The 22580-nt window shown below is 39.2% G+C and overlaps 1 protein-coding gene across 1 annotated transcript in view; it reads left to right on the top strand.

The window, feature by feature from the left end:
- The window catches only part of LOC130025504 (disks large 1 tumor suppressor protein-like), a 590309-nt gene that overhangs the window by 4191 nt on the left and 563538 nt on the right, over positions 1 to 22580 (top strand). The window contains exon 2 of the mRNA XM_056116434.1: positions 17964 to 18095. Within this exon, the coding sequence (XP_055972409.1) occupies positions 17964 to 18095 (132 nt within the window). The remainder of the gene's footprint in view (positions 1 to 17963; positions 18096 to 22580) is intronic.

Genomic DNA, 22580 nt, shown 5'->3' with positions numbered 1-22580 from the left:
ATTTATTTTGATTTATCTTATATAATCATAAAACTGGATGGAGTTTCTCTAGTAATTGGAAATGTGTGCGATATCTCAGTAACTCAATTTTAAGTTCTTGACTCTTTTGGTAAGCTGAAAGTGCTGTACATTAAATTCCTATATTTGTCCTTCTGTTTTATGAAATTTCTACCTCTCTTCACCATTTTATGTGCATTAATTTTGTTAACAGAGGACCCTTTCATACCTTTTTCCTTTTCATTTTTTTCTGTTTTGGTTCTCAGTACATACACAGCATTGCCCAGGGCTTACTCCTGACTCTGTGCCCAGAAATCACTCCTGGCAGTGCTAAGGGGAACCATATGTGGTGCCAGGGATTGAACTTGGGTCAGCTATGTGCAAGGCAAGCACCTTACCTGCTATACTATCTCTCCTCTTAGGATCCTTCATTTCTTCCTTAGAGATCCACTTAAATAGTCATTTTCATTCACATCTCCCTTTTTGAGAGTAGTAAGTTGACTTGCTTTCAACTAAACTTTTACAACATCTTCCACCTTTTGATATTTGAGAATATTTAGAAAGCATCCAAAATAAATTATACTAACATTCTCTGATATGATACAAGTTCATGGATTGTGAGCAATTTTTGTATTTTAAGATATGTGCTGATCTGATATCATGTTGACTTAATGTTTGAAATAAAAGTTAATGAGGTATTTTTTTTCCTTTCAGGCACTGTGGTTTAACAATATATACTGACAGTAAATCATGCATATCTCTTTGCTTCCTTTCAGCAACCTATCTTCCTCCACAGTATCTACTCTCCATTATTTTCCTGTAGTGTTCTCTTTGCTGATTTATCCATGTCTCCCCAAAGTGGTGAGCTTCCTATTGAAGACCAGATCTCATGTTTTTTGTTTCTATTACCTCTGGGCATTTGTTATTCCCATACTATATTCCTTTGTATCACACATATGATAGAGATCATTCTGAGTCTGTTCCTCTCCCTCTGACTGATTTCACTCAACATGCTACTTTCCAGACTCATCCACATAGCAGCAAATTGCATGACTTTATCTATCTTTTCTTATGGCCGAGTCATAAGAAATGGAGCAATAGCACAGCGGGTAGGGCATTTGCCTTGCAAGTGGCCAACACGGCCGACCCGAGTTTGATTCCTCCGCCCCTCTTAGAGAGCCCGGAAAGCTACAGAGAGTATCTCGCCCACCTGGCAAAGACTGGCAAGCTACCCGTGACGTATTCGATATCCCAAACACAATAACAAATGTCACAATGGAGACGTTACTGGGCCTGCTCGAGCAAATCAATGAACAACGGGAGGACAGTGACAGTGATGGCTGAGTCATATTCCATTGTGTATTATGTACCCCAGCTTTTTAATCCGGTCATCTGTTCTTGGGTTGTTTGCAGATTTTGGCTTTTGTGAACAGTGCTGTAATAAGATGAACTTTTCTGTATTGTTATTTTAGACCCTTGTGTTATTTTCCAGAGTGAAACTACTGAGTTATATGGAATTCCTAATTTTTTAAGCAATGTCTATATTGTTTTCCAAAAAGGCTCGACCGGTCAACGTTTCCACCAGCAGTGAATGAGGGTCCCTTTTCCGTCACATCCATGGCAACACTGATTCTCTTCCCCCTTATCCCCATCACCCATACTTTATTTAAACACTATGGTTTACAGACTTGTTCATAATGATTTGTTACAAGTATTCAATATTCTATCCCTAATCCTATTGTCACCTTTCCTTCACTTGTATCACTTGTCATCCCGTTGATCATCAATTTGCTTGAGCAAGTGCCAGTAATGTCTCCATTCATCCCTGTCGTGTGCTAGTGTAGCCCAATGGCATCTGCTTGCTCCAGGAATACGGAGAGCTTCAAACCATTCATTTACGGTTTTGCCAAAGAAGTCTGACCATCTTGTAGGTGGGCGGCCAAGCGCTCTTTTGACGTCTTGTGGATCCAGTCAGTAACAGCTCTAATCCAGCAGTCATCTCTAAATTGCATTACGTGTCCGGCCCATCTGATTTTTGATGCCTTGGCAAACGAGAAAGTGTCCTTGATTCTTGATCATGGACGGAAGTTAGAACTCCAGATTCCTTCTCTCACTTGAGTGAAAGGTGATATTCCAAGCATAGCTCTTTCGATTCCTCTTTGGGAGACCCAAATAGCATTCTCATCTTGTTTTTGTAGGGTCCAGGTCTCTGAGGTGTATGTTAGTGCAGTAAGAATGGTGAAGTCAAAAAGATGTGCCTGGTGTCGGAGGTTCTTAGTCCTCTTAACCACTTCTTCGATGCTCTTCATGGCGTTCCATGCCGCTTTCTTCCTCCTGTGCAGTTCAGGTGCCAGGTTGTTCGTCGTGTTGAGTTCTTGACCTAGGTACCCATAATGGCTGCATTTGGAGATGTTCTTTCCATTGAGGGCAAGTGGAACATCAGGGACTAGTCTGTTTCTCATGAACACTGCCTTCGTGAGATTCAGCTGCAGTCCGAGCTTTCCACACTCATGGTTGAAGTTGGCCAGAATTCGTGCTGCTTGGCTAATATTTGGTGTTATTAAAACAATGTCATCAGTAAAGCAGAGGTGTTGTAGTTGCCGACCATCTATCGTCACTCCCATTCTTTCCCATTCCAGTTGTCGCATGACATTCTTGAGGGTGGTACTGAAGTGTTTTGGTGAAATGGTATCGCCCTGTTGAATCTCTCTTTTTACACTGATGATCACTTCCTTGTAGATTCACATTGTGAATTCGTAATTCAGCTCACAGAGGATCATGATGTACTGAGTTTGAACACCCTATTTGGCTAGGGCTTTGATGATCATCTTCAGTTTCAGCAGAATCAACGGCCTTCTTTAAATCAGTGAACATTAGACAGAGAGACAGAGCGGCATCTTGAACTCTCACGAAACCTAATGAGCTTGGTCACCATGTGGATACGGTCGATCATGCTGAATCCTTTTTGGAACCTGGCTTGCTCACATGGTTGTCCTTCATCTAGTGTTCTGCCAATCCTATTCAGGATGACTCAAGTGAATAACTTGTAGATGACAGACAACAGGCAGATTGGGCGATAGTTACCTATGTCATGGATGTCTTCCTTCTTGTACAACAGGAGGATCCTGCTGGTTTTCCACTGGGATGGAACCTTGCATTCAGACAGGTAGCATGTGAAGAGCTGAGTCAGTGTATTGATGAGTACTGGCAGCAGATTCTTCAGGTGTTTGGGTTTGACCTTGTCTGGACTGGGTGCTATACCCTTTACTATTGTCTCCATTTTCTCAACGACTCTCAAACCTGCCTCCATAGCAGGCCTACAATAATTTATTTTATATTGCTTGTGACCAATTAATGGCTAACAGAATAATCAAAAATATTTTCTTAGAAGAAAATTGCCAATACTGATTCTTGTTCTTTTTGCTGTGTGCTCCCCTCTTTGATGTGAGGTGATATCTCATTCTTGTTTTAATTTACATTTTCCTGATGATTAATATTTTATTGTCTTTTTGTTTTGGGGCCACGTCCAGCAATGCTCAGTGCTTTCTCAGGGCACTACAATCATAGGATTACTCTTGGTGTGCTCCTGGAACCATATGGGGTATACCAGGGATTGAGCCCAGATCAGCCACATGCAAGGCAAATACCCTACCCACTGTACTGTAGTTCTGACCCCCAAACGCAGAGCATTTTTTACATATATATTTTTTCATTTAGTTTTTAGTCTAGTGCCTGTTATAGGGTAGCCTTGAGGGCAGGAGGGATAACTAGGGACATTAGTGGAAGAAAGGACACAGGTGAAGGCATTAGTGTTGGAACACTGTACTCCTGAGACTTATGGATTACTTTGTAACTTTGTGATTCATGGTGATTCAAACAACCCAACCAAAAAACAACCAAAAAAGAGTGATACAGGGATTAATGTGTTCTGTTTATATGTGGCCAACCCAGATTTTATCTCTGGGGTTTCCTATGAGATACTGGGTATTGAATCCAGATTGGTCACATGAAAAACAAGTGCCCTTCCCACTGTACTATTCTTTGGCCCATTGCAGTTTGTGAAAAGTATCAGTATGTTTAATTTTCTGGGATTCATTTCTATTTCTATGTTTTAAAAGATGTTCTTTTATATTTTGAGTTTTTCTGTATCAATTTAAAAAACTCAAAAGATGATAGAATATTATGAATTAAAACAATTGATATAGAACAAAAATTAATTATTAAATTAATTTATAGACCTTTGTGCTGGAATGAAATGATTTGGTATTAAAATATTTGATGTTAGGGGCTGGAGCGATAGTACAGTGGGTAGGACGTTTGCCTTGCATGCGGCTGACCCGGGTTCGATTCCCAGCATCCCATATGGTCCCCTGAGCACCGCCAGGACTAATTCCTGAGTGCAAAGCCAGGAGTAACTCCTGTGCATCGCTGGGTGTGACTCAAAAAGCCAAAAAAAATTTTTGATGGTATTTGGCATTTTTGGAAAACTAGTAATCCATTTATGATAGAATATCTTATTTTATTTCTCATTTAGGCCTATGTTATTTGTTATTTCTTTGGGTAAAAGTTTAGTCATGAGAAGATTTACACAAAAAATAAGATTTTTAAAACATTGGACTAATGCGGACAATTCATTTATGCCATTGTGAATCAATTAGATTTTTATAACAATATATTTACTAAACTATAAGAATTATCTTTTTTCATGATACATCATACTTATTTTTTTTCTTTTAAGAATATTGAAGTAATCTTGATTTACGATGCCATATGTATATTTTTAACGCTTGTATATTTTTAATAGTACTTATTCACATGTCTTCAAATATATGTCCTTATAACATGCCCATCACTGAAGAACTAATAACTTTGCTTCCCCCATCCATCTTTTGCTCCCACCTCTGTTCCACCTCTGACAAACTGAGTTTTGTAGTCAGAAACTTAGGCTTTTTTGGTTTGTTTTTGTTTGTTCTATTACATTCTTTTGTTTATACTCCACATATGAATGAAACCACCCAGTGTATCTGCTTGCTGTTATGACTTATTTCAATTATATGCTCTTTTTTGATAAATGCTTATGCTGTAAGTATGTCACTAGTTATAAAATCATTTTTAGAATAAACCTGAGGTTTTTTTTTTCTTTAAACTGGGGAGGAGTTCTACAGCTAAAATTCTTGCTCAGGAATCTATAGCATTCAAGGCACGAGGGCTCTGTATCCTCAATATAGGTTGCTTTGTCAGCAAAGGATCATGAGTTTCTTTAGTCCAGTCATTCTGAATTCCAAGTAGTAAGCTTTCTGTGTAAGTTTAATTTTTAGTAAGTTTCTCAAAGTTATTTCAAGAATTATGGCCATGCAACCTCTATCCTCTTGACCTCATTTGACTTAGGATTTAGAATGAAGATGAAATTATATATTATAAATTGGTCACTACTGTAAATATTTATTGTTATAAATTTTAAAGGTTATAGTAATATTATATGTCCTTTTTATTATATTACCATCTTGTTAGGCATTGAGGTCTTAACTGTATTAGGTAAAAATTAGAGGTTCTGTAATGGACATTTTAGAGTGCTGTGACCATTTTTATCATTGAAAGTGTGGTATGACTTGGAACAAAATAGCTATTAGCTTCTCTTTAAAAACACCTTATATGTAATTAACTATACATTTTTCTAAAAGGTAAAATTGGGATTGGAGAGATAGTCCAGGGGTTAAGGCTCTTGCTTTGTATGTGACTGATCCTGTTTCAATTCCCAATACCTCATAATGGTTCCAAGAGTACTCTAGGAGTGACGCTTGAGCCAGGAGTAAGCCCTGAACACTTCCAGTCTTATCTCAGAACCCCCAAGTCTCTTCCTATAAAAAGGTAGCTCTTGCATATATTTAAGGAAATAGCTGTACTTCCACTTATTTGTTCACTTATGTATACATTTTATAAAGATTTATTTAGTGTTGCCTTTATACCAAACACTCTCCTAGGTCAATGTTTTGCAATTCTTAATGTCTCTTCCTTTATGAATTAAAAAATTTATCAGGGATATAGGTGTGGATAAATAAAATTTACGGAGCTGGAGCGATAGCACAGCGAGTAGGGGATTTGCATTGCATGCAGCTGAACGCGGTTTGATTCCCAGCATCCCACATGGTCCCCCAGCACCGCCAGAAGTAATTCCTGAGTGCAGAGTCAGGAGTAACATCTGAGCATTGCTGGGTGTGAGCCAAAAAAAAAAAAAAAAAAAAGAAAATTTCAGTGCTATGGTGTGGATAACACTCTGTGAAACATTCTTTTCATCTCACCACATCTTCCATAATCATCATAATTAATAACAGCAATATTGTTAACAAAAACAAATAAAAAACCCTAGACCAATTAGATCTGGCTTCTAGGAAAATGGGACAAGATCTGATGATCACTGAGTTAGATTCTTAGTCTGTGAATATAGGTATGTAATACATATTTTTGTATTTTTTACAGTTTAACTTTATTTAAAACTACTCCAGTACTTCTTTGAGTTATTTTTTTTTCTTCACTTCCCTCGGATTATGGTAGGCCTCTGTCTAAAACAGGGGTGTATTATAGTAACTTATTTTTTGCTTTTGATGTCTTATTTGGAGGATTAATTTACTATGTCTAGATGTTTTTCTGGATTGGCTGCGATTTGCTACTTTTAAGACATGGATTTTTTGATTTTGGGGAGTTTGGGTCACATCCAGCAGGACTCAGGGCTTCCCTTTGACTCTGCACTCATGTCTATGGCAGGCTCCAGGGACTGTATGGCATGCTGGGAATAAACCTTGGTGGACTGCAAGCAAGGCAAGTGCCCTGTAGCTAAAAAACACTTTGTAGACTTGGGAGAAACTAAGAAATATCTCTGTCTCTTCAGGTACTTGAGAATCTCTCTCATCTTTGGAACAAACTTTTATTAGGAGGGCTTGGAATTTTGGAAAAACAAAATTAAAATAATTAAAATATATCTTTTGTTTTCAGTCCTGGTATATACCTCTCCTGAGGCAGTATAGTTTAAGTTAGTTGTTTGAGTAGGAAGGCAGGAAGTTAGAAAAGTTAGGGTAAGAAAACAACATGTCGAAGTATACACTCATATGTATAATAACATTTTCTTGCCTTTTTGATGATGGTGCCAGGCAATCTTGTGAGGTTTGTGTAATTTTTCTGAACTTTAGTTTTCTTTTCTAAGAGGAGTTTAATATACCCTACCTTATTCCATGTTGTTTCTCCCTGTCCTCCTCCTTTCCCTTTTCTGTCATTGCAATGACGGGCTCACATATCTGTTTGGTTGTGGTGCTCTCACACTTAGCCCCATTGCTCTTTGGGGGTAATTCAACTTTTGTTGTGGTGCTTGTGTACTTTCTGGTTGCACAATAACTATCCATTTTATGATAAAGAATCTGAAGCTCAATCTGTGGATTTTCTTTAGATGATTACCTATCTGAATACCATCTTTGGGCTCTCTTCTACTACACCAGTGCTCATCAAGATGCCATGCAGTTCTTAAAAACTGCACTCATACAATGAAAAAGACATTAGGTGGGCTTCTTATCCTAATTTGGTCATTGACTTTGAAAAGTGAAGTTTGTATTCTCTAATTTGATGGGGAAAAGAAATGACTGTAATTGGGGCTCCAGGGATGGTTCAGTGGCAAAAGACACACAGCTTGCAAGCATGAGGGTGTGAGTTAGATTCACAGTTCCATGTAAGTTCCAGAAATTATGTTGTCTGGACCCCTAAGAGCACAATATCCTATGATCTCTGGAGCATCATAGCCATGTGTGTTTAAGTACTACAGCTAAGAAATGTATAACTTCATGGCCCCCTGAGAAGTACCCCTGCACTAGAAGTGACCCCCAAGTGACCCTTTAGTGTGGCCCAAACTAAAATAGAGTGAATAGAAGGGGCTAGAGAGATAGCTTTTGTGGTAGAGAATATGTCTAACATGTATGAGACCTTGAGTTTAATCCTATATACTGATCCCCCATCCCAAGGACCATGGAGAGGGATGAAAGTGGCCAACACTGCAGCTGAGCACTGAATGGGCAGGTCTAGACTGCTTGGAGAGTAACATGGGAAGTGGCCTTTAGACTCCAGACCCTTAAGTGTGACCCCTATTGGAAAAAAAAGTATATAAAAGGAAAGTTAGTGGAGGTATTTAAAGGAGATTTACTGCAGAATGGAACATGGAAATGGGCACTATAGTTGTTTAGACAAGTGAAATGTAAAGCAAAAGTTTAAGAACTCATTAATGTTCATTTGTTTTTATGCTTATTGGAGTGATTGGAGAAAAAATTCATGATGAAGCAAAGTTCTTGGGTCAGCAAGAGAAATAGATTCAGCTAGTCAAATACAAGAGTTGGTCTTAGAACACACTGCTATTTTATCCATAACAAAAGGGAAGAGAGATCAAAGAGTGCAGTTACACAAAATTAGGAAGATAATTTTGTTAGAAACATTTGGAAGATCTCCTAATTTTCAGTGAAATAGGGACAAGATCATTAGCAGAGAATGGCAGTGGGGGAAGATTTGAATGATTAGGAGAAATGAATATGAAATAAAGTGCTCAATAAACGTGAACTAATGTTATTAAATTTGGTATTTAGTCTGTGAAATTAGTAGACTGGAAGAGAGAAAGGGATTTTTTTTAACTTTTAAAAACTGATTAATGTTCTGTGGTGTACAGTACTGCTAAGGATGATTTCCCGTATACAAAATTTCAACACCACACCCATCATCAGTGTACCCATTTTCCTTATGCAAGGATTTCAGCATCCATCCCTTTCACCTCCTATGACTCCACTACTTGGTTATGTGCATTAGTTCTTCCATTGTTTTGTCTTTGACTCTTTGCTAATACCGTTCTTTAGATCTTTAAGTCCCACATGTGAGAGAGATCATTCTGTGACTGCCCCTTTCCTTGCGACTGATTTTTAAATTATTTTATTTTATAAATTAGTTCACAATATTTGATTACATTTAAAATTTGAACACTTATCCCACCACCATTACACCTTCCCACCACCATATTTCATCATGAACCCCAACCCCTGCCCCAAAGCAGAACCAAAATAATTTATTTTGTATTGTTATGAAAAACTGCTGAAAATGCTCCAAAAAAGTTTCCTTAGAGGAAAGAGTGTGGAGATTGTTGTATTTCACCCAGGGGCCATTAAGCCCTTCTATAAGAGATCACTAACAAGTTGTTAAAGGTTGAGCCTTGTGTACATAGATAGATAGATAGATAATAGATATATAGATAGATAGATAGATAGATAGATAGATAGATAGATTGATTGATAGATATCGGTAAAAATATTTTCCTCTAAGATTGATTGTTTCCTACTTTAAACCCTATCAAATGTGGTGCAATTCTCTTGGAGTATGGTTGATGTGAGGTATGAATTGTCACATGGTCTGGGAATAGGTTCACTCATGGGTGAGGCTCCACCCGAATGTGTGGAGATGGATGGGCTTTGAGTATGGCAGTGGTTGAGTTATGGGGAATTTTGGCTGCCAAGGCTGGGTTCCTTGGGGGTGGGGAGGGGTCTCACCCATCCCCTCTGAGGCATCCTGAATGAAACAGACTGGTGCAGGGTCTGGTGGCATGGTTGTGGCGTGTGTTGTGTTATGCTTTCTTATGGGAGAGAAGACTTGTGACTCTCTCCTTCTGACTGATTTTATTCAACATGACATCCTCTAGTTCTATTCATGTTGTAACAGATTGCATGGTTTTGTTTTTTTTGAACTGCATAGTATTCCATTTCTTGATCCATTCATCTGTAGTTGGGCATTTGGGTTATCTAAGCTATTTTACTAAGTGCTACAATGAACATATGTGTGCACATGCTTTTAAAGTTTTTGTACTTGGGAGTCCCAAGAGATGGTATTGCTGGGTCATATGGAAGTTTTATTCCTAAAGTTTGTAAAGATTTCCATAATATCTTCCAGAGAGGATGAACCAGATGATCTTCCCACCAACAATAATTCCTTTCTCACTTCAATCCTATTGACAGTGGCTGTTTCCAGAGTTTTTGATATGTGCCATTCTCACTGGTGTGAGATGATATCTCAATATTATTATTTTAGAGTGCCATGGGCTGGAGCGATAGCACAGCGAGTAGGGCATTTGCCTTGCATGTGGCCGACCCGTGTTCGATTCCTCCATCCCTGTTGGAGAACCCAGAAAGTTACCAAGAGTATCCTGCCTGCATGGCAGAGTCTGGCAAGCTCCCCATGGCCTATTCGATATGCCAAAAACAATAACAACAGGTCTCACAATGGAGACGTTGCTGGTGCCTGCTCAAGCAAATTGATGAACAACGGGATGTTAGTGCTAGAGTGCTACAATTATGAGTGATGATGGGCAATTTTTAATATGCCTATTGACTGTATGCTCATTTTCACTCCCCATTTTTTATGGGGATTTTGACTTTTTATTGTTGCTATTTGTGAGTACCTTTATATATCCTGGATATCAACCCTTTATCTGATGTGTTGAATACAAATATTTTCTTGCATTTAGTTTGCTGTCTTTTAGTTTTAGCCCATATTTCTTCTGCTATTGATGCACTCCTTAATTTAATGTAGTCCCATTTGTTTTTTTTATTTTGTTTTTTCCCATTTGTTTATTTTTGATTTGATGCCTTTGCCAATGATATTATATCATTGAAGACACCTTTGAGGTCCAAATCTTGGAACATTTGTCTAGATTTCCTTCAATATACTTTATAAATTCTGGTCTCTCTCAAAGTCTTTGATCCACTTTGAAAGACTTTTGTGCAAGGTGTGAGATCAGATCCAGCTTTATTATTTTATGCATGGTTATCCAGTTTGCCCAGCACCATTTCTTGAAGAGGGTCATTTTATTCCATTTCATGCTCTCAACTCATTTGTAAAAAATTATCTGACTATATGTTTGTGGGTTTTTCCTGGGATATTTTATTCTGTCTCATTGATCAGTCTATTCTTATTCCTGTATCATGGTGTTTTGGTCACTGTGGCTTTATAATATAGTTTCAAGTTAAGTAATGAGATACTCTAAGTTTCTTGTTTTTCAGTATAGTTTTGGCTAGCTAGGGTTTTTTATGGTCTCATACAAACTATATTATTCACTGTTGTAAGGCCTTGAAAAATATCATCTTAATTTATATAGGGATTGCATTAACTTTAGATAGGAATTTAGTTTAGATGGTCATTTTGACAATATTGATTCATAAAATCTTTGAGCATGGAATGTTTTTTTACCTAAGTCCTTCTATTTCTTTGTTTTTTGAAGTTTTGTGGTATAGATAATGCACATATTTTGTAAGTTGATGCCTAAGTACTTACTGTTTTTGGATGCTATTTTGAATGGGGTAGACTCGTTGATCTTTTTCTCCTCTAATTCATTGTTTGTTTCATTGTGCCATTATGTCATGATTTGTATGTAGGAATGTGCCTGATTTTTTTTGTGTGTTAAATTTGTTGCCAGCCCTTTTACTGTATTGGTTTATTGTTTCTAGGAGGTTTTTTTTGGTGAACTCTTTAGGGTCTTCTATCGTGCCATCTGCAAATAGAGATAGAAATCAGACAAAAAGATCAACCGAAAACCTTGCTCACCACATATTCTCTCCCCAGCCTGGATCCAGAGAATAGCCTCAAGAATTTACTCTTTCCAAATCTGGATCATTTGACTTTTTCTCATGCCTGATTGTTGTTGCTAGGACTTTTAATAGTGTTGAATAAAGTGGGGACAGTAGGCATCCTTTTCTTGTACCTGATCTCAGTGGGAATGCTTTCCATTTTTCATCATTGAGAGTAATGCTGGATGTGGGCTTTTTATAGATAGCTGTTACCTTGAGGAAGGTTCTTTCCACCCCAATTTTTTTGTTGAGGGTTTTTTAAACAAATTTGTTTATTGAATCACCGTGAGAAAAGTTACAAAGCTTTCAGGTTTAAGTCTTGGTCATACAATGATCAAACACCCATCCCTTCACCAGTGCATATTTTCCATGACCAAGAACCCCAATATACCCCCCATCCCACCTCTCCAGCTGTCTGTGAGGCAGATGATTTCCACTTAACTCTCTCTCTTTACTTTGATTACATTCTTTATTTCAACAAAAGATGCACCATTATTATTCGGAATTTTACCCCAACAGTCAGACCTGCTGAAAAAGCATTGTGAAATAATTTGTTTTCTATTGCTGGTTATGAAGACCATATAATGTCGATTTGGATTTCTGATATTTTACTAATTAAATCTGGAGGGATTTCTGCCAAAAGCCACATAGTTCCGAGATTGGTTTGTGTGCCTGTGGGGCTGTGCTGGAGAGCTGCTCGTGGTGGGCAACTCATGGTCTCGGTGGGGCAGGAAGGATGTGCCAGTTCCACCTCCCATCCCATGAAGCCCCAGCTGCCCTGTCACCACCGGCTTGTACCTGACTGTCCAATAAACTCTGAGGCAGTGGCTGGCCACTGTGCTGCTGCGGGCGAGGGGAGCAGGGAAAGGCAGAAGAGACAGACACTCTTTCCCTCCCAGGGGGCACAGCGCCATAGCTTAATGCATAGTTCATTCACATTGCTGCTTCTGAATTAGGTCTGTATGCCTCTGGGGTCATGGCCATGCCGGAGAGCCACTTATGGGGGGCAACTCGTGGTCTTGGCAGGGTGGAAAGGATGTGCCGGTTCTGCCCCAGGTTTTTTTTTTTTAAATGTGAATGGATGTTGAATCTGAGCACGATCTTTCTCTGCATCGATGGACATTAAGGATATGATTTTTATTTTTACAATGTGGTGTATTATGTTAATTGATTTGCATATATTAAACCATCCATGTATCCCTAAGGTGACTCCCACTTGAATGTGGTGTATGATTCTTTTTTTTCTTTTTGGGTCATACCCGGAGATGCACAGGGGTTACTTCTGGCTCATGCACTTAGGAATTACTCCTGGCGGTGCTCGGGAGACCATATGGGATACTGGCAATCGAACCCGGGTCGACTGAGTGCAAGGCAAATGCCCTACCTGCTGTGCTATCATGCCAGCTCCAGGTGTATGATTCTTTTGATGTATTGTTGGATTTGGTTTGCTAAGATTTTGTCAAGTATTTTTGCATTGATGTTTGTTAATGCAGGTTATTGGTCTGAAAATTTCTACTTTAGGAAGTCTCTGTATTGGTTATTGGTGTAATGTTAGCTTTGTAGAAGGTTTTAAGAAAGATTTCTCTTTAATATTTTGGAAAAGCTTAAGGATCAATGGCAGTAAGTAAAGTTGTAAGGTTGTAAGATTTGATAAAACTCACCAGTTAACTCATGTGGACCAAGACTTTTGTTCTTGGGGAGATTCTTAATTGTTTCAAACTGTTTCAGTTTCTATTTTTTTAATTAATTAATTAATTAATTTATTTTGCTTTTTGGGTCACACCTGGCGATGCACAGGGGTTACTCCTGGTTCTGCACTCAGGAATTACCCCTGGCGGTGCTCAGGGGACCATATGAGATGCTGGGAATCGAACCAGGGTCAGCCACGTGCAAGGCAAACACCCTACCCACTATGCTATCACTCCAGCCCCCTGTTTCAGTTTCTAAAGTTTCGATTCTAAACTGTTTCAATTTTATTGTTTGTGATTGGTCCATTTGGATTTTTTACTTTCTCCTCATTTAGTCTTGGGAGATGACGCCTTTCTAAGAATCTGTTCATTTCTTTTAGGTACTCCAGTTTAACAAGGTAGAGTTGTTCATAGTAAGCTCTTATGATGGCTTGGATTTCTGAGAATTCTGTTGTAATTTCTTCTCTGTTATCTCATTTTATTTGAGCATTTTCTCTTTTTTCCCTTGTGAGTCTAGTCAGAGATTTATCCAGCTTGTTTATTCTTTAGAAGATCCAGCTCTGTTTTCATTAATTCTTTGTATTGCTTTCTTGATTCTTGTTTATTTTTTTTAGCCATTTTAAGTACTCTATGCATTGGTGTTGTTCTGTTTGAGTCTATTTTGTTTAGTACTCTTTGAACCACTTGATTATGTGCAGCAGCATCTTTCTAGATAACTGGGAAGCTCTCAGATATTATCTCTCCCACTACTTATCTTTCCCTTTCTCCTTTTTTGTCTCCTTCTGGTATTATTTTTTAATTTTTTTTGTTTTTTGGCTCACACCCGGTGATGCACAGGGGTGTTACTACTGGCTCTGCACTCAGGAATTACTCCTGGCGATGCTCAGAGGACCATATGGGATGCTGGGAATTGAACCCGGGTCGGCCACGTGCAAGGCAAACGCTCTACCCCCTGTGCTATCGTTCCAGCCCCTCCTTCTGGTATTCTTATAATTAAGTTTATTCCTCTTTTTAAAAAAATTCTTCTTTCTGTTATCCATTAAGTACCTTACATTCTCTTTCATTCTTTTGCTTTTCTTTCCCCACTTCCTTATCAATTCTGGCTTGTATTTTATCTTCAGGTTAATCTATATTATTTTCCTTATGTGCAATCCTCTATAATGGCTTGTTCTTTAGTGCTGTAAATTCAATTTATATAAAATCTGTCATTCTCTGAATCAGTTCTTTGAGTTGTTTGACTTTCTTGTGCAGTGGTTGCTTAATTTCACTTGCCAGTACTTGCTTAATTTCTACTGCTAATGCAGTGAGTATTGATTTGAGGTCTTCATCAACCAGACTTGAGAATTTTGATGAGCTTGCAAACTCACCTGAGGTTTTATCCCCTTCTATCAGAGCAGCTGAGTTCCTTCCTTTACCCATTTTTCTTCAAGTTTTATGGATGCTAATGGTGAATCTTTAGATTCCCTGTTACTTAAGAACCAATCCATTCATTGATTGTAACAGAGGGCCACTTATTATACCTCTGTTATTCAGATATTTTTTTTATCTTATAGCACAGCGTGTAGGGCATTCGCCTTACAAGCGGCCAACATGGCCGACCCGAGTTCGATTCCTCCGCCCCTCTCGGAGAGCCCGGCAAGCTACCGAGAGTATTCGATATGCCAGACACAGTAACAACAAAGTCTCCAATGGAGACGTTACTGGGCCTGCTCGAGCAAATCGACGATCAACGGGAGGGCCTTTTCCTTTACCTTTATCTTATTTTTAATCATCGTGGGATATAGAAAAGTTACAAAGCTTTTCTGTTTGAGTTTCAATCATAAAATGATCAATCACCCCACCCTCCACCAGTGCACATCTTCCACCACCAAGAACCCCAGTATCCCTTCTACCCCACCCCTCCCCCTGCCTCTGTGGCAGACACATCTCCCCCATACTCTCTTTTGTATTGCTTGTTATGAATAGTATAAGATGTTGTGTGGCCTCAAGTGCGGCCATGTGCTCCTGGAACTCCAAAATTCCAGACAATTAGAGTCTGGAGAAGTCTCTGCAGTGAGCTGCTCAATTCGGAGATTCTTTAGTGTGTCTCTGGATCATGACTGCCGAGGAGCTTAAGTAGCAGCTGGAGGTAGGGCATGACCTTCAGGGTCCCATGGGGATGGGAAGGGGTGAGAGGAACTGGCCCATCCCCTATCCCTTGAGGCCTGGTGTTTGCTATCACTGAACCCATGTAATTGCTCTTCTCATTGGGTTCTAGAAGTCGGTGGCTGCCAGGGCTTTTAGAGGGCAGGACTTTTGGGTTTTCATTATTAAAATTGTATTTTTGATGATTATAATTATGTTTTGGGTCTTGAGGATTAGAATGGATGACAGGAAACAAAACTGCCTGCTCTAAAGGTGGTACATAGGTGGGTCCCAGGTTTATGGGCATGAGGCTGTATATCTGGAGCTTGGTCAGCATAAGAGGGTGAGGCAAATGAAGAACCAGTTTCCAGAAGCACACACCTGATTTTGAGGATTAGAACTGACAGTAGGTGATGCAGCTCTGGAAAAAGGGCCGGAGGTGGTGATGGTGGGTGTATGAGGAGCCCAGAGTTCCAAGCAGGAGGCTGCACTCTGGAGTCTGACCAGGGAGAGCGAGTGGGATGAGCAAGATTTTCAGTTGAATTTTTGGTCTGATTTCTGTACTCTTAGACATTATACTATACATTGTGTAACATGTACTATACCTGTGAGGGAACTTAAGCTCAGGAAAGTTAAAATATTTTTACTTTTCTATTTAAAGTTATGGATTTTTAACTTTAAAAAATATTAATTGGGGTACTGTGCTTTACAATACTGGGTGATTTTTTTTGGGTCACACCCAGCGATGCTCAGGGGTTATTCCTGGCTCTGCACTCAGGAATTACTCCTAGCAGTGCTTGGGGGACCATATGGGATGCCGAGGAGTGAACCCAGGTCGACTGCGTGCAAGGCAAACTCCCTACCTGCTGCGCTATTGCTCCAGCCCTTTCTTTTTCTTTTTTTTTTTTTTTTTTTTACTTTTTGTGATTTTTAAAGGTAAAGGCCCTCCCGTTGATCATCGATTTGCTCGAGCGGGCCCAGTAACGTCTCCATTGGAGACTTTGTTGTTACTGTGTTTGGCATATCGAATACGTCACGGGGTGCTTGCCAGGCTCTGCAGTGTGGGTGATATACTCTCGGCAGCTTGCCGGGCTCTTCTTTGGGCCACACCCAGTGGTTCTCCTGGTTCTGTGCTCAGTAATCACTTCTGCCTGTTCCTGAGGGACCCTATATGGTCCTTGGGATAGAACTTGAGTCAGTAGCATGCAAGAACAGTGTCCTACCTACTGTACTGTCACTCAGGCCTGATTCACAGTATTTTTAATGATGGTTTCCCTTGTATGTGATTCCAATACCACACCCATCATCAGTGTACTTACCTCACTCCTTCAAGTTTCCTAATGCCCCTTCAAGAAGATCAATTTTTTTTCTGCACTCTGTGTTGCTCAGGGGCTGCTCAGGACTCTGCATTCAGGAACCACTCTTGGCAGTGTTTGGGAGATCATATGGGATGCTGGGATATTGGTTACCCAACCAGTGTGCAAGCCTTACCTGCTATACTATCTCCTCTGGCCCCAGGTTACAAATTATTTTTTGTGGGGGCTTTTAAGCAGCATTCAGGAGACTAAGGAGCCCCTCATAATGCTACTCAGGAGGTCTAAGATGCTTCCCCAATGTTTCTCAGTCAAACTAAAGTGGGGTTTAGTGTGACAACTTTGATGCAGTGCTATTCAAACCCTTCCTCTTAGGGATTATTTAAGTCATCCTGCCAAAGCTCAGGGGCCAGCAGGATCACACTCAGTGGTGCTTGTAGTTTATAAGGCTGCACTGGGAAATGCTCAAGGGCCATGTAGTGCCAGAATAGAACTGAGGTCAGTCACATGCAAGACCTATGCCTTAACCCCTCTCTTTAATCTTGAGGTTGAAGGTTAAGGTCACACACAGCTGGGAAGTAGGGAAGTGGTAGAAGAAAGTAATGTGACTTGGGCTCTTTGTGAGTGTTGGAATATGTAGTAGATGAAAGTCATGGGAGGGAGATCTCAAAATTTATATTAAGGACTGAAAAGTATTTTTCAGAATATAATTTAATTTAAGAATTTTTTTCAGATAAGACAGAATCATATCAATGATGTGAATGTTAATTGATCAGCATTTCTTTCAGGACCTTTTGTTTTTCTTAATAGTTGAAGATTCTTTTTGAAGCAGGACTATAATAGCACTAATTTTAAGTGGAGCTTAAAATTAGAAATTGGGTATAATTATCAATATCATATAATACTTACTGGAATTTATGCTATCTTGTGTTGTACAATTGGGACTACAGTTATGGAATAGTTTAATGTTAGCATACTTGTTTTACTAGGACCATAGATATATATTTTTTGTTTTTGTTTTTGGGCCTGAACTGGTGGAGCTCAGAGGTGACTTCTGACTCTGCACTTAGAAATCACTCCTGGCAGGCTCAAGGGACAACATGGGATTCTGGGAATTGAACCTGGGTCATTCTGTGCAAGACAAGTGACTTACCTTCTGTAATATCTCTCCAGCCCCATAGATAGAATTTTCCAATCATATTTTTCAGATACTGATCGAGCCTTATCATTACTGGAAGAGTACTGCAGAAGACTAAGGAAACCAGAGGAGCAACAGTTGAAAAATGCTGTTAAGAAGGTGATGGGGATATTTAAGAGCAGCTTATTTCAAGCTTTGTTAGGTACGTATTAATAATTACTTATCATCTTGATCAGAATTGGATTAATTGTTTGAGAAATGTGGTCAAAGACGCTGATATCAATCCAATTAAAAAGTAACATTCTTCCTTTAAAAATGGTTTAGTGTTGTTTCTTTTTAAAGATTAATTTATATAGAGATATTTAATGTAGATTATTACATTTAAACTCAGGTTGGTCACATGCAAGGCAAATGCCATACCACTGTACTATTGCTCTGGCCCAGATTAATATTTTTAAATCCCACAAAGTCTAGAAAATAATTACCAGAACCCACAAGTAAATTTTGTGAGGTCTGTTTAAACAGGTTCAGTCTCTATGGAAAACAGTATGGAAAGTTCTATAAAATTTTTTTTTAACACATCTACCTTATAAGCTAACAATCCCGCTCCTAGGGATATGCCCCAAGAACAAAAAAAAAAAAAACCACCAATTTCTACCTATGTTCATTAAAGTAAAGTCAAGAGCTGGAAACTATCCAAGTGTCTAATGACACGAAAACAATCCAAGAGTCTAATGACATACACACACAAAAGTTCCATGCTGGAGCGATAGCACAGAGATAGGGCATTTGCCTTGCACGCAGCCAGCCCAGCTGAGCCAGGTTCGATTCCTCCACCCCTCTTGGAGAGTGGCCCTCTCGGTGAGCCTGGCAAGCTACTGTGAGTATCTCGCCCAAACTTTAAATAATTTTTTATATTTTAGGAGTCAATCTAGAGAATGATATAAACGCCAAAGTAAACCAGCCAACTAGTTAATTAATTAGAAAAAACTCAGTTATTATATTGTGTATATAAATATGTATATATGTGTATATATTTTACTGAGCTTCAACAATGTGTGTATGTATGTATGTATTTGTTTGTTTATTGGTGTTTGGCTGTGCTTATGGATTACTTCTGGCTCTGTGCTCAGGGATTACTCCTGGCTACTCCAGGGAACCTATGTGATGCCAGACCCTGCTCAGCTGTGTGCAAGTTAAATGCTTTACCTGCTGTACTAGGGATCTGACTCCAACAATGCATTTTTTTAAGGGGAGGTTTTGGGCGACACCTGGTAATATACAGCATGACTCCTGGGTGCTTAAGGGGACCATATATGGTGCTGCAAATTGACCCACATCTGCTGCATGCAAGACAAACACCTCTATATAACCTCTGGCCGAACCTTCAACAATGTACTTTACTGTTTTAATTTTCATTTTTTTGTGTGTGAAGCAAATAGAGTTATTTTTGAGGTGTGTAGTGTTGGAGCACACCCCGCGATGTCCTGGTTATGCACTTAGAAATCACTTAGAAAACACTCCTGGTTAGGCACTTAGAAATCACTTTAGGTGGTGCTTGGGGGACCATATGGGATTGTGGAGATTGAACCCTGGTCAATTGCATGCAAGGCGAGTGCCATATTTACTGAACTATTGCTCTGGCCCCAACAATGTATTTTCAATAAAAAACTGTTTTTCAACGTTTTTCATTTTTATTCTACAATGGAAATATATGTGAATTAATATTGAAAATATTTTATCTATGTTCTTATAAATATTTATTCCTATCTAAAAGCTTTGTGGATAGTACATAATTAAAAACTTAAAATTTTGAAAATTAAAAATGTCAGTATTTGAATATGAATATTGAATTCTTTTGTTCGTGCTTTAATTATTTTTAATTTTTATTTTTAATGTAGGAGTATTGCTATTTATTCAGCCATTGATTAAGCTGATTGATTTAGGCATGAACTCCACATCACTTAAAATTTTTTTTAAAATTAGATATCTGTGGAGGTTTAAGTCATACAATGATCCAACACCCATCCCTCCACCAGTGTACAGTCCCACCACCAATGTCCCCCATTACCCCACCACCATCCCCCAGCCCCCCACCCCCACCCTCCCTCTATGGAGGTTCTTTCTTCTTCTTCTTCTTCTTCTTCTTCTTCTTCTTCTTCTTCTTCTTCTTCTTCTTCTTCTTCTTCTTCTTCTTCTTCTTCTTCTTCTTCTTCTTCTTCCTTCTTCTCTCTCCTTTTCCTTTTGTGCATTATGGTTTACAATGCAGGTGCTAAGAAATCATGGTGTTTGTTCAGAGCATTTGGTATTTTTATCTGGACGGTAAGGCTGGAGTAGCTCTTCAACTGGGTGGCAGCTTTGGGATGTGGATGTGATTGCCAATGCTTCCGGAAGTACAGAGAGGTGGGAGAAAGTAGCCCATTTTGACCTCAAGAAAGCCTGGAGATTTCAGTCATAAAGCCCGCATACCAGAATTTTCAGCAGATTGTATCTTGGTGAGGTCTGTCCTGAGATGGATGAGTCAGGCTGGGGTATGGTGCTGATTTCAGATTGTGGAAGCAAGTGGCTGCCGGTGACTCTGCTTGGGCGGGCACAGGCCAACTCACCCTCCCCTTCGATATACCCCAGTCTGTTCAGCCATGTGTGGGTCCAAGATTAACTGTGGCTTTTGATCTCTTTCAGGATTTATCTACGGGGCTCTGAAGTAAGGCCAATAAATGAGCTTGTATAGCTGAGTTGGAGGTGGTTTGTGAGCATGGCTCCCACATACCTAACTTTTGGCTGTTTAATTTATTGGTAAACTTGGCCCCAAGTTGTTGAAGTCCAGCCAGAGGCAAAGCAGCAATTTTGGGGTATCAGGAGGCCCGAAGACACATCAGTGCTGATACACTCGCCCCGCAGGTACAGGTTGACCTGTTGGTGGCACCATACCCCCTGATTTAACTTCTTTAAACTTTTTTCTGTGGCTGGTAAGAATTAATAACAACTATAGTAGGATTAACTGTCATTAAATAAAGACAACTTTAAGTAGATTCCTACAGAATTTAAATAAGCTCTGGCATTATTTAATATGGTAGAGAATATTTTAAGCTATAAATTTCTCAATTAAAAATTAATAGTTTCGGGCTGGAATGATAGCACAGCGGGTAGGGCATTTGCCTTGCACACAGCCGACCCGGGTTCAATTCCCAGCATTCCATATGGTCCCCTGAGTACCTCCAGCAGTAATTCCTGAGTGCAGAGCCAGGAGTAAGCCCTGTGAATAACCAGGGCTTTCTTTTGTGACCCCAAAAGAGAAAAAATTAATAGTTTCATCTAGTGGTATAGCACCTGAAAAAGATTTGTATAGCATGATTAATTAACACTGATCTTTTGAGTAATTTTGTCTTTTGAGTAAGTTTCTTAGAATTTATTTTAGAAAGGGACTGTTAGAGATTTTTTCTTTCTTTTTTTGAAATATATTTTTAAAATTAACTGTGATTTACAAAGTTATTGATAGTTGAGCTTTAGGCTATACTATTTCAACACCAATCCCACCACAAGTGTCAACATCCCCTCACCAGTGTTCCCATGGTTCCTCCCTACCACAACCTCCACCCATCCCTACTGTCAACTTAATAGGCACATTAAAAAATGTCAGTGGTTGCAGCTTAGATCTCATGTTTTCAGTGCTGTTTCAATATGTTTCAACATGTTTTAATATGTTTTGAATATTTGGCTATTCTACTCATATCACTGTATAACTGAAGTCCTGATGCCTGTTCACCAATTACTTCTTGTTCTCTCCACCCCCATTTGATTTCTTTCCTTCTCTCTCCCTTCTCTAAACACTAGGGTCAAGGCTAATCTAGGCATCCCCCTTTTACTACACTGTTTCCTCATCTAGTATCCTATATCCCACAGATAAGTGAGATCATCCTATGTTTGTCTTTCTTCTTCTGACTTACTTCACTCAACTTGATATCTTCCAGTTTCAACCATGTTTCAGGATTTCAACCAAATTGGAGGATTTCATCAATCCTTGCTGCTGCATAGTATTCCATTGTGTATATATACCACATTGTCATGATCTATTTATCTGTTGTCGGACACCTAGGTAGATTCCATATTTTAGCTTTTGTACGGTGTGCAGCAATGAAAAATTGTGTGCCTGTGTCCCTTTGAGAGAGTGTTTTTATGACCTGGGGTTATGATGTCCAAAAGTGGAATTGCTGGTCATATGACAGTTCAATTCCAAGTTTACTGTAAACTTTCTATACTATTTTCCACAGGGGCTGTACCAGACAACATTCCCACTACAAGTGCATCATAGTTCCTTTTTCAACACATCCCCACCAATACAGATGGTTCTTACTATTTGACATTTGCCATTCTTACTGGTATGAGATGGCATCACATTGTCATTTTGATTTGAATTTCTCTGACTATTATCATTACTATCATGCTCAGTGATACTGAACATTTTTCCATGTACCTACTGGCCATCCACCTGTCTTCCTTTGAGAAATGTCTATTCTTTTTTTTTTTTTTTTTGCTTTTTTTGGGTCACACCTGGCAATTCACAGGAGTTACTCCGGATTCATGCACTCAGGAATCACTCCTGGTGGTGCTCGGGGGACCATATGGGATGCTGGGAATCGAACCTGGGTCGGCCGCGTGCAAGACAAATGCCCTACCCGCTGTGCTA

Source organism: Sorex fumeus, unplaced genomic scaffold, assembly GCF_029834395.1.
Source record: "Sorex fumeus unplaced genomic scaffold, SorFum_2.1 ptg000030l, whole genome shotgun sequence".
Classification (NCBI taxonomy): Eukaryota; Metazoa; Chordata; class Mammalia; order Eulipotyphla; family Soricidae; genus Sorex; species Sorex fumeus.
This window is presented reverse-complemented; position numbering and strand designations above follow the sequence as displayed.